The 13866-nt window shown below is 39.4% G+C and overlaps 1 protein-coding gene across 2 annotated transcripts in view; it reads right to left on the reverse strand.

Moving 5' to 3' along the window:
• Positions 1-13866, reverse strand: part of NR5A2 (nuclear receptor subfamily 5 group A member 2) — a gene marked incomplete at both ends in the record, with an annotated part of 95238 nt that overhangs the window by 33558 nt on the left and 47814 nt on the right. For both annotated transcript variants that reach the window (XM_082314550.1, XM_082314549.1), the window contains one exon: positions 6880-6999. In XM_082314550.1, the coding sequence (XP_082170676.1) occupies positions 6880-6999 (120 nt within the window). The remainder of the gene's footprint in view (positions 1-6879; positions 7000-13866) is intronic.

Raw genomic sequence — 13866 nt, forward strand, 5'->3', positions numbered from 1 at the left:
TACAGGAGATATATTTATGTTATAAAACACATAATAATAAAAGTATTGTTAAGTTTCATGCAGATAGCTATTTTAATCAATACCATTAAGTTTTCCAGTCTAGTAATGGTGACTATTGGGTTCTTCAAATTCTTAGTATGAAGACGTTAATGTAATGTGCAGAACATAGCTAACCTAGAGTACAATAGAGTCCATTTCTTTACCAAAGTGTTGCAATGCAATTTGTGTTTTTTATTTAGACATGAGATTATATGGAATCACTACTGAGTTTGAATATCCATAAGCTTCACCGGAAGACAGACCATGACTGGAAATTTTTTGTGAGTGTTTAGGTAACATCACAAGGACTGTGCTAACTCAGACTCTTTCTTCAGGAGCTTTTAACCATGTAAGTTCATTTCCCCTTATTACCCTCTTATCTTACACAGATTTCTACTCTACTATTTTAAATCCTTTCCCATCAATGGAAGACTGGATGTGCTCACATTGAATCCCATCAGTATCACTACTCCAATAGGTGGTTGAGACAGACTGATGTGGTGCTTTCTTCTTTGAGTTGGGTCTCTGAACAATTTGTCTCTCATGTTGGGCAAGCTTAAAATCAAGTATGGGACTTTACACGAATTTATATGGAGAAATTAGTTCACTAGGATGGAGGACTAGCAGCCTTGAAGAAATGCTGCCAGACTCCAGGCAAATAGCTTTTGTTCTCTTTATGGGAGCAATGTGTACAGAATACAAAAGAAATGTGTTTCCTATGAACACAACAGAGTTAGCACGTGGGAAATGGAACAGTTCTGGCATGCAAGGATTCATATTTGGTGCCCTCTCCATGACTTTTTACTGCAACTGGAATTTTAGACTTAAAACCATAGTGCTACGATGGTTTCATGGCAACATAGCAAAGCAAATGTAACTTGGGATCAGTTTGTTCACAGGTGTGTCCATAGCTACTTGGAAGGCTCAAAATATTTAATGAATATTTGGACAAACCTGAATTGGGCACTTCATGATTATAACTGAATTTTGATGTGTTTTACCTAGTTTAACTGAGAACTTCTAGTTCAGCACCAAAAAGCAGCTAGCATAATATCTTCATAAGGTGTGAGGCACTTTTAACAAGTAGCACAACCTTGTTTTCTTTTCTTTTAGGCAGAAACCACTGGAGTGAGGAACTGTGCAAGCCTGCATACAAGAGAACAAATACTACACGGAGCAGCAAAGTAATGATTGCTTGACCTCGTTTGTATCCACCTTGGGTCAAATCCTGTTTGTTTGCCTACGTAAGGACTTCTAGATTTGGCCCCCAAATGCCAACCCTCTTTGCTGCCAGATACAACTATGAAGCCTCACTGACTGCAATCACAAATCTAATGGAAAAAAAAAAAACAAACATATATAAAACATAAAAATGACTGACTTCCAGGAACCTAAGAAATAATAGCTTTCCATTAGATATCCATTAGCTTTCTATACCTATGACTAGCATATGTATTTTTAGTCATTTCTTAGGATGAACAAAAAAGCCTGTTTCCTTGTCTACTTTTTTGCCAGCTCCTTTCTCTTGTCCTTTGGAGACACTCATTCCTCTAACGCTCTTGTAACTTTTTGTACAACAGTGGTACTTCTTCAAGGGTGGTCTTTCTTTGTGATACAGTCATCTGTAGCCCACAGTTTGAAAGTTCAGCTGCCTCTTGAGAACTTTTTCAGAGGCAAGGTGATCTTTCCCTGAACTTGCAAGTCTGTTCCCTAGACAGATTCTCCAAAGGCCTCAGCAAATACAGCTACATTAGGATAGTGGAAGCCTTCTTTGCAAGTGGGTAAGTCTAACAGAGATTATATTGCCACAGAAAATTCCCCAGGCCACACATCACTACCTTTCAATAAGGTACAGCTGAAACATCTACAAAGTATCACATCTAGGGCGAGGTTCAAGCCACAAAATTCTGATCTAAATTGAAGTTAAATTTTGACTTGTTTCAAAACACAACACTGTCAAGATCTTGGTTACCTCTCATGCACTTCTCTGGTGCTATGCTTTAGAATGCAAATCCAGGTGGAAAGATATATTTGTGTGATGACTTTAACTACATCAGTAGTTTCAAGAACCTCAAAAAAACCTGAGATTTAGGCATGTTTTTGAATGGCCTTTTTAATCTGAAAGGCTTTGACCCAACTCAGCAGAGGGAAGATCTGGCAACAATGAGTAGAGTGTAGGTATGAACAAAATGAGCAACTTGTGTGTGGGCAGCTGAGGCTACAATTCACGTGTTGTGTGTTGACTGCTGCATGAAAATGCATGAACAATGATATTCTGTGCAGAGCTTTAGTATCTACCCTGTGTGTGCTGGATCTTGGAAGCTGGCAGTGTATTGCTGGTGTAGAAGATACAAAAGGAAAGTGCTCAAGTTGGAGGAATTAAAGTTCTATAATTAGAAATGGTCTCTTAAAATTACATGCCACACGGCAAGCCTACGAAACTTGGCGTGTGGAGAGCATATTGTCAATGATTTACAATTAACCACCACATTGCAAATCACTCCTTAGCTGTTTTCTATTATGAAATTTGGAGGATTGTAAAATGCATTTGTGCTACTTTATTTCCTTTTGAAATGGTAATTGCTACTGCTGAGGGCAGTACTTAGTGCAGAAAATGAAGTGTGCAGCATAGGGAGGAACTTGTTTCTGAGGAACTGCTGAGGAATTGTAATGATCTGAAGAAAGTGCTTTCTTGAAACACATACACACAAAAGAGCTTCATTTATGAAACTCCAACCAAATAAATAACAAAATAAAATAAAACACAGTCTCCTTTTGTGCAAAGGCCAATGCTTACCATTTTATTGCTGACTGCACTTTTTCCCCCTCAAAGTAGGAACAGTGGATTGACACCAGGTAAAACTCATAAGCCAATGGCTTGAGGGAAATGCAGATGTATGGAAATGTGATAGGAATGCCCTAAGGTAATGGGTTTTCAGCCAATGCGTTTGAAAATTATCAAGTGTGCTTCTAACTACTAGCCCATTTTAGATACCTAGTATAGAACTGACAGTGGTATGGCCCTGGGGAGCTGGATGAAGTTTGACTTTTGTGTCTGAGGAACAGAGGCTGTGCAGCTTAAGTGGAGAAAGCAGGTATGTTTTAATTAAGTGGTGATAAGTTCCCCCCTTACAGCTTCCCCCTTGATTGTAATTGTAAAAAGGACTGTGTTTATGAGTAGCTTTTATGGAGGGATATATTAAGGAAAGCAAGGAGTGAGGCTTCTGAGGTCTTAAATTTGCGAACTTGTGACAATAATCATGATCTCTCAGGTAATAAAGTAGGCTACCTAGATCAGGTCCTCAGTTTAAAGTTAATATCTTTGAAAGCCAGTTGATTGACTGTAATTTTGCTCATAGTGCTTTGCTGGTAGCAGTAAATAAAAACATCTACAGCACTTTTCATCAGAAGTGTCGGAGTGCTTTCCACACCTTAATCGATTTTTACGAGATCGTGGCATGGTTATTTCCCTTTCTCTACTGGAGGAACTGAAAGGATCAGGGCAGCAACCAGAAAGTATGCAGCATTTAGTGCAACAGCAAAGACTCATAATGCCTGGGTCTAGAAGAATTATTTTACCATTAATACAGAGGAGACAGACACAGTCATAATTGTCCTTTCATAAATACATTTGAACTGGCGTTGTGTCTTAGAACGACAACAGATTGAGCTGATGCTGCCAAGATGGTCCATCTTGACACTTAGGAAGGAGGCAGTTCTATTGGATCAGCTTGGCTAAACAAGTAACTCAAAACTGAGCTACAATGCAAAAAGGCGGTATACAGCAGCTGAAGCCAGGAATGGCTCAGAACAAGTAATTTAGAAGCACTGTCCAGGCATGTAGGGATGATGTTAAAAAAGCCAGTGTTTAGCTAGAGTTCAAACTTGCAAGGGATGTCAAATTGCTAGTTAGGGGATGAACAAGGAAAATGCGGGACTGCTGCAGGATTCAGATGCTGATTTAGTGGCAGCAGACACAGACCAGGCTGAGGTACTCAGTGCTGCCTTTGCCTCAGTCTTTACTAACAAGGTCTCCCACTCTCTGTGCTTTGCAGCAGGGTTCAAGGAGGAGGAGACTGACCAGCATCAGGTGTAAGTTGAACAAAAAGAGATTTAGACCTGAACTAAGGAAAAACTTTCTCCCCATGAAGATGGTCAGGCAGTGGCGCTGGCTGTGCAGGGAGGTTGTGCAGTTTCCATCCTTGAGGATTTTCAAAGCCCAACTGGACAAAGCCCTGAGAAACCTGGTTTGAGCAGGGGGTTGGACTAGAGACTCCTTAAAATCCCTTCCACCCTGCATTATTCTGTGATTTTAAGATCTGTGGCTCTGGCAATTCTAGATGTTTTGAACCTTCTGCTTAGCTCACCCAGCTTTGTCCATCTAAATAAAAGAGGTTCTTCAATGAATGATTTTTGCCCATGAAAATCATTTAAATAGACGACGTTTTAAAGGAAATGCTTTTGAATGACAAATTGCATACAACTTGTGTACTGGCGTAGCAGTGGCATTTCTGCAATACCTCAGCTACCAGTGGTCTTTTTGTGAGCATGCGTGCCACGCACAGCCCAGCGAGAGCAGGCGCAGTCCATGCAGCTGTGCCTGCTCCTGTAAGCAATCTGGCTTTTAATCTAGGATAACAGTGACCAGGGCTGAATGAAATCAGGACAACACAGTGGCATTACGTGTGGATTTTGGACTCTTTCCAGTTTCAAAAACATCAGCCAGAGACTGCATATTTACTTCAAATCTGGTGTCTCCCTATTTCTCAAGGAGAATCTGTGGTGCGTACATGGGAGTATGTTCTCCAGCTGTTAGCAAGTGCGAAATGGAATGAGTCCATCCATAAGGAAAGGGACTGACTGTAGTGTTTTTGTTTGGTGTCCTCATAATATGGTTCCTTGCTCTCCAAGCAGCCCAAGTTCAAAGAGGAATGTACAGAAGATGAAAGGAGACTGGAGGTGCTTGCACCAACCTCAAAATGACAAACTTTGGCATAGGAAAGAGAAATTGGGTTGAAAGGAGGATGTATTTCACAAGCCTGGATGCAATCAGTCTAATTTAGCCAGATTTTAATTTAGTTGGAGACTATAATTCTGCCTGGAAATATGTAGCTTCCAAAACCAGCTGATGATTTGCAAGCAGTACCTTTAATAAGCATCCTGCTACCTGTTGTCCAACAGTGATGAAATGCTCTGCTTTGCCTTGAGATCATATACAGCTGGGTTTTTTTTTTTTTTGTAAGAGAAGATAAAAGTGGCTAATGAGGTAAGAATTATTACTGTGGAAAAAATGGGGACAATGCCTAGAATTTAAGGGTATTTAGATGTCTCTAGTGATCTCAGTGGGACTTAGGCACTCAGTACCTTTGAAAACTAGCTAATCACATAACAAATGAGACACTAATTTAACAGTTCTTTCAGGAACAGAAAACTGTCAATATACTTATAGTTTTATAAACAAAGGAATAAGCAGTATACCCTGTGTCGTAAATAAAATGATTGCTGGTACGATTGTCCATGTTTTGCAGATGATGAAATGGAAAGGGGATCAGTCATTTTCTCAATAGTACCAATATAAATCAAGAGTAATGAAACTAATTTTTGCTCATATAATTAGGGAGTACAACTTTATCTCAGACAGGTTAGTGACTTTCCACAAAGGTGCAGGAGTCAGTTCCATAGCTAGAATTTCAATTTGCCCACTTCTTTTCTTGGACAAGTTGATAATTTCTCCCTTCTACTGTACACCTTTTAATCATAAATGCAAACAGTTATTTCTCCTTCTGATTCTTATAAACACTTGTTCTTAGTGTTAAGAAATGGCTACAGTTTTAAAATTATAGCTAAAGCTGTAAGCAGATTTCACAACATGTAGACACAAATGATGTATTTTAGAAAAAGGAGCTCTTTCCCATGTGTGTATAAATTGAGGCAGTTCAGTTTGCAGCTACTTAAATACCAATGGGCCACCGCTTGTTTTCACTTTGAATCAGGAACATAACGTACAAGCACACTTTGCTTCTCTTTGATACTGTGATTTTTTTTTTCTGTTAAAACCAGAATAAGAATCTTAGGAATAAGGCTCTTATTTTACTGTCAAGTTCTTTGTGCTTTGGAAAGTATGAGGCAGACAAAACTTTCTATTTCCTTTGGGTTTTCTGACAGTTTTCCTAAAATTTGCCACATTATTGCTCTTGCATTTTGGGAGATCTATGCATCTGACACCTGAAGAAAATTAACCCTTAGAAAGCTGTGCAGAAACTGCAACGTGCATACCCTGAGACAGCTCCTGAGACATTAGCTGCATTTATAGCCTATGGAATGAATAATTTTCCTGGGATTAGATGTCTCAGCTCCCCAGTTTCTCACACATGTGCCTATTTCTCTAAAAGCAAGATATTTCTGAGGTAGTAGCTGCAGGTTCTCTAGGTTTCTGACCCAGCTAGTGATTCTTTTGAGTAAACCACAATTCTGAAGAGAAAATAAACTATAATTGCTTAGACCTAAAGCATCAGGTTTGGGAGTTTTGTTGTTGTTGCTGTCAGAAACCATTTTATCCCCAAGGAAATACAACTTCTCTAGAAACACTTCTCATCTGCTATTTTTCAATTACTGAAGTATACAAGTATATTTGAAAAGCAAAGTGCTTATGATTATATCTGCTTTTATAAGTTTAACTGTAATCAGCAGACTAGGAACAGAGTGCACAAGTCATTTTATCTACATTATTTGTGGAGAATCTCTGAGAATACAGGAGTGCTTCTGACCTAGTTAAACTCCTGCTATTTTGAAAATGATTATTAAAAAGCCATCAATACTTCTCTGAACCCACATACTCACTTGTTGCCCGGTAACCAGAAGGATGGAGCCTTCTTTCCCGTGTACCACTTGCCGGTAAATGTGATCTAGAATTAAGAGTTCGCTCCAGCAGTTCTGAAGCAACTTCATTTGGTCATCAACCTGTAAGGCAAACACAAACGTTGGTGGCATCACTCTGGGAGTAAGTCTTACATCACACTACAGAGTTAGTCCTTCTTCAAGCATCTGGCTAACATCATGAGAACAGAAATACTATCATAAATTATTCATCCACAAAATTGCTATTCTCAGCTGAATAAATAGGGCAGTGCTGAAACCCTTATCTGTAAAATGTATAGAATGTTTACTACTGATTTCATTGTAGGAAAGCAGAACTACGGCACTGTTACGCAAAGTAATAATAATAGTGTATTTATGAAATGCTCATGGAAATGGGATATTATTTTTACCCAAAACAAGAACAGCAGAACTAATGCTAATGTGAACTTTCCTATAGTTCCCATCCTTGAACCTCAGCTTCTGGAAATAGTAAGGAATCTGCAGATTCCAGAGCGTTATTGCTGCAATGAGCCCGAGTCAGAGACAGGTCCCTTGCAAAGGAAAAAGTGAAGGGAGAGGTAAACACTCCCTCTAAGAATGGTTGTGATACTATTAAAAAAGAAGAAAACTTCATAAACAGAAGCTGAGCAGCTTCAGGTATCACCAGTAGGGCAAGAAAGGGCTGTGCACAAGGCAGTAGTGAGCAGCAAGACGTATCACTGACTGCATTTGGTAACAGAAGGAACATACTGGCACTCAGCACAAGCAACCTACGTGAAGTTTTTGTGCAATGTTATTTGGGATGTACATATTATAGGACAACAAAGTATATCACTAAACTGACTCCTCTTGCAATTGGATTGCATTCAGTTTTATTGACTTTAAAGACTGAAAAATAATTAAGATTTCAATGGAAATGGGAGAAAAAAAATCACAAATTAGTGGAATGCAGACTATTAATTTAAGTCATGGTAAGCACCAATATCCTCTGGACATGTTCTTATGGAACTTACTGATTTCTTCCTACAATCAAACAAAGTCTTTGACTTCAGATATGTGTCCTGAAAGAGTTAAGAGATGCTTACATTAACCTTGCTACAATTAAGTGTCTGGTGTGGATGTGGTAATAACATGTATATAGTTAAAAGGACTCTAGGAACCTGCATAGATAGCAATTGCTGAACAGATTGAAAACGCTATAAATTACGAGAAGTAAAAAAGAAATTAGCAAAGAGAATATTTAAAGTGGAGAAATGCCTAGAATTTCTGAGACATGGAACTATTAAAATTGTTTTTCAATTTCAATCACTTTAGAACTAGACTTGATAGTGCCCAGGAAACCACTTTATAAGGAGAAATCTTGCATGAGCTGAATTAGATAATGCAACAGATGTTTTCAAATTTTATCAGCTATGACCTAATGAATTTTTGAACTTTATTCTTTCAAGCTTGTTTTCTGGTTGTGTGATAGAGAAGGAAGTAATGTTTGTTACTAACAGATTTTTGTAGTGTCACCTGTGAAAGTTACCTAGTATTGTCTCCCTCTTTCCAGTCACTTGCCATACTTTAACATCTTAAACATTGAAGTCTCTGTTTGCCTCCTTCATTCATCTTGGCTTCCCTTCTCCCCACTCATAGTCTTCTCCCAACTGTTCTTGTCCCAGTTTCTCCCCCTTAGGTATCTGTTTCAGATTATTCCCTCTTGCTGGACTGTGCAAGCAAACGAAATCAGGAGAGAAAGGGAGCAGATTAGCACAAAGCCAGTGAGGAGAAAAGGGCAGAAGAACCCATGTGCAACAGATCACATTCTCCCACACAGCCTGCGCTAGGACCCTTGGTTCTTGCTTTTACCTGCTCCATGCCTGCAGCAGGTATCTGTGCTGGAAAACTGCACAACTCATTCCCTCTGCTATGGCTTTACCTAGAGGATGACATAATTTTCATGGGGTTTTGTTTTGGTTTTTCTTTTTTTAATTTTACTTTTATCCCTCCCTCTAGTCTTTAAAAAAAAAGAATAAGGAAAACGATATCCAAATATCTATGCTAAAATAATAGCTTAAGGTTGCAAAACTGCAAAACTAGATAATGCTTGTATTAAGATTGTCTATCCTATTCTTATTTTATCTTCAATCTGCGCTTGTGTTATAATAGATTTTAATGCATAGACACAAAAGGGCTGAATTACTATTGTGCAAACACTCTCAGTTTCAATATTTCAAATGTTTTGCATGCTTTGGCTTTCCAGTATTAAGAATTATCACTGTTGCTGTTCTGCCTACAGTCACAGTTAATACACGTATGCTCAGGTAACTCCTATAAGCTACATATCCATTGGCAATAGAGATGGAGGAAAGAAAGAGGTGTGGACTCTGTAGATGGATATATTACTAAGTCAAAGTAAAGCTAGTGCTATCACAAACTCAGCCTTGCTCCGTCCCTATGCTGTCTGTGCCCATGATAATTCATTTCTGTTCAGATCACAGAGCAAGGCTGATTCTGTATTAAAGATCTCTTCTTCTGCCCACAACATGTATTTGACTACAAAACCATTTCAACCAAGTGACTTGTTAGCTCAAGAGAGGACAATAAATTACCACATTGATACACTCCCTACCAAAACACAGGCCGGGTTTGAAATAAGGCATTATTTGAGGAAAATGTTTGAAATTTACAGATTCTAGTACTCTTGGTTGTTATGTGAAACCGTTTTGTGATCATTTTCTCCTCTGTACAACAAGGTGTTACAAAAATCAAATGCATCATGCTAACATGATAATTTAATCCAAAATTAGCATTTCACACACAGCTATCACAGCTTACATCTGAATGAAACACACTGTGAGACAGTTTAAACATTCAGCATCCATGTCATAACAACTAATACCTGAATAAGAGGTCAAGCATTTGAATATATTATAAATGACATATTTCCAGCTAACCCATCTGTCTCAGCCACAGGCTTTTGAAAACAAACTGCACTTTACAGGTCTGGCTTTCCGAAGGCCCCAACAGCAGCTAGTCTGCAATCAAAGCTTACCTCCCAAGCTTTATCATATCATTACCGAGCCAGTGCTGTGAGAACAGTATGAGATGGCAAAATCACAAAAAAAATGTTTTGCACATAGTCTGTTCCTGCTGTTCTACAAGACTCATAAAACTAGCAACAGCGAACATCTGCTAGTGGTTCACAAAACCTGCTCCTCTGTATTCACTGATATTTAACCAGTGAAAGCCTATAAAATGGATAGCATAAAAAGCACAATACACATCTGAAACACAGTATTGCCTTCAGAAGACTATTAGATCCAGCTGCTTTTGCCATTTTAAGAAAGTTGGCAGGGCAACAGAATGCTTCCCAGTTTGCACTAGGAAGAAACAGAGATGACTTTAAGGAGGGTCACAGATTACTAAAATGTAGGGCAAGTGATCAATTCCAGCACGTAGATGAGAAAAAACACGTAATTTATCTCTGCTAATGCATACGAAATGAAAAATAGGAAACAACATAGACCACATTGAACAAAAATGGTAACACATCACTTCTTATGTTAGAATGAGCTGGTAAACTTTATGACGTGTGTAACTTCAGCCAGAACACAAACACCTTTGTGTTTCCGTGGCATGTCAATAAATGAGTTGCAGAAGCGTATTATCTGGCAAAATGAAAAAATCAGCCTTTGACCAAAACAAGTACGTGCCTTAAACTGATCCTGAAGGCAAAGAGGCTTAAGTTTTGGTGGCCAAAGTGGAGAGTGAGTTGTGAAGAGGAAGGTCCTATGCAGAAAAAGCACCTTGTGGACTTCAGTCTTCTGACTCCAAAGCATGCTAGTCCACCATTAACAGGGTAAGCAGGAGAAAAGATAAGATTCTGTCACCAAGATAACTTAGCTCCTGACTGGGACTTCTGTATAATCAGCATTGTTTTCAGTCATGGTATACATTGAATTAGAAACAAGCTCATAAACTGGTACTACTAGCTAAACTTTGAGTTTTTTTCAGTTTGTGGAGATCTTTAAGAGTATTATCAATGTTTTAACAACAACAAGAATAAAGTGCCCTTTGTCCCAACTGCTGTGAATGCTTATAAACAAAAATTGAACATCATATGACCAACAACCGGCTGCTGCAAGAACACTCCCAAAATTTGCAGCTGCTCCCTCCCATAACAGAACATTGACACAAGGATAATGTAACCCATGTTTTACCTAAGCAAGTTGTCAAATGAGATACCCATTTGACAGCTATCTAGCCTCGAGCAAGAGCGTGAGTAAATACTGTGCCCAGATGGTTAAATTTAGGTCCTCTCTGGCCCGTGGCATTCAGACGAAGACACACCAGTGGGGACAGCATAACTGGTAGTTGTTGCTGAAGAAATGGCTTTTAAAGAAAGATGTGGGAGAAGCTAAGGGAGGGTGTGTGACTCAAAAGAAATAGGAGATCATTTCCAGCATGCAGTGTGGCATGGAAGAGTAATAATGTTATGAGTATGAAAGGAATAGAACATCACACTTGTAAAACTGCTGCTAAGTAACAAGGGAAGCAAAGAGAGTGCTTAGGAGGACAGCTTTAAAGGAAGGGAATGGGGAGGCAGTGTGGTGAGAGAAGATATAAGGGAAGCTGGATGTCATGTAAAACCTTGAAAGTGAGGATGATGAGATTGGATGAGATGCAGACTTAAAGGGTTTGTGTGACAGTAAGTGATGCTGCTGGGGCAGAGGAGGAGCAAGTACTTTGTGTTAGAGGAGCAGAGGATCGTGGTTGTTGCCAGCACAGGCAGAAGTCCCAGATGTGAAAGTGGGCATGTGTATTGTCTGTTCTCTCAAACAGTAGGGGTACAAAGGTGGAGCAAGGGATAGCTTTCTGATAGCATTAATACACAGCAATAGGCAAATCCTATTTCCTATACCAAAATCCTATTTACCTATGCTTACAGTGAGGACAAGGAAGCATGTCAGAACTTGGAGTCATCCATAACCTTGTATCTCATGGTGTTCAGACTACTTGTAGCATATTCCCCAAGTCATAAGCTGGAAGACAAATGGTCATTGCCACAACCACCCAGTGCCATCCCACTGTGCTGCCTAATAATTACCAAGCTAGCCAGAATAAACTAATGTAAGAGCATAACTCATTATGCAAAAACGGTCTCCCAGCATCTGAAATGCTGACAGGTAAACAGTTAGCCATGGTGAATAAGACACTGCGCAGTCAGTTTGCCCGTGCAATATCCACTGACAGGAGTTTTGTGTACAGGCAGATGGAAGGATGCAACGCACTATATTCTGATAAGGTTTTAAGATTTTGTCCTCCCTGTGTTGACCTGGAAACATATCTTCAGTGACCTCATGGTAGAAATGTATCAGTATTAATTGACAATATTTCAGTATTGTGCCCTCTGTGAAAGAAACCTTTGGCACACTCTCTTTCTCTTTTTCTTCCCTGCCCCAGGAGGGAATCGCTACTTCCACAGCCTATTTGCTGCAGCACTCGGGAAGGACTGGCTGCAGCCTGCATATTCCCCTTCTTGTTCCAGCCATTGGCCATCCCAGCTCTTCTCAGTAAAGCACCAGAGCAGAATTGCTGTATGGCTGGGTCAGGAGGAGTTCATGTGTCTTGGGACAGGAATGGGTGAAGGTGGGTCACAGTGCAGTAGGAGAGTCTATACCCCAAGCATGGGAGGGTCACTGTGCTCCTTACATTATCTTACTCTTCAATTTCACTACAAAATAGTGTCCCCCATTTAAAACTTTTAAAAAATCAGATTTGTGAAAAGAGAGACACAAAGAGATGTGCCCCCCTCCATCAAGTCCATTGAACTTTTTTCCTGGGGGTCTAATAGAAGCATGGAGCCTGGTGGAACTGTGGCACTTCTTTGTGTCCACTGTGAAAGATTCATGTGGTATTGCTCATCTGCACAGTGAACTTCATACTGTTAAATATCTGCATACAGGTTTGAACACAGAATTCCCTGATGGCATGCCCAAGTTCCTCCACTGCAAGCTGGAATTATAAGGCAATTTACATCACTTTTCTGAGTTCTCTGCTAACAAGGATTGGAAAACAGGCGTGCACGAGAGTACATTTAGACACAACTATTAGTTTGCATAATTTATCTTACCAATATAATACAAACTACATAGGATATTTCCAGGAGTGGAGGAAATAATAGACTCTCAAATTGAAGTGTAAAGATCTAATCCTGAGCACTGTGGTGACACAGTATCTCTTGGTGGAACAAAAAGATGGTCTGGGGTTGGTGATGGGAGTGTCACATTTGTCTGCTAAACCCCAGACTCCCACTCAGCTGGGCCCTGAGCTTTTGGTACGGGACTCAGTGGAAGTTTGTCAGGCTCATTGAGGCCTCTGTTGACACTGCAATACACAATCACACATTATCAATTGTAGTTAAAGGAGGGACTTATCTCAGAAATGCTGGTTACTCATCTGAAAAACTATTTGTGCTGATGTTATAGATGAGGAAGGCTAGTGCGACACAAGAGTAGTATTGTTGTAGAGTGTATGCTTCCCACAGCACAGAACGTTAATCATTATAAACTTTTGTTTTCTCTGAAGAAGAACATTGAAATTGCCAAACAGTAGAATGAAGAATAATGTGCATGCTTTGCTGAAATGGACCTTAATCTTATCAAAACCACACAGTGTCTTTCTTTTAGGAAAGTGTTTCACAATATTTAGCATACTGTAACCAACAATGGCAGATTTATTACAATTTTTCTTCTAAAGAGGTATTTTCAGCCTGACAGTTGATGAATTATCTGTTAAAAGTTTCGGGGTCATGTTTTTTTTGTGTTGTTCTAAGTTAAATATTTTCCTTATAATTATTGCTGCAGATTCAGTTAAACAATGCACTCACCTTTTACCCAGTCTACACCTCCCTTTCTGAGAAGCTGGAGAATCCTTTTTCATGTCTTCTCATTTGCATCAACTTGCACTATAGCTTTGGGCTTT

This window comes from Platalea leucorodia, assembly GCF_965183815.1.
Source record: "Platalea leucorodia genome assembly, chromosome: 5".
NCBI lineage: Eukaryota > Metazoa > Chordata > Aves > Pelecaniformes > Threskiornithidae > Platalea > Platalea leucorodia.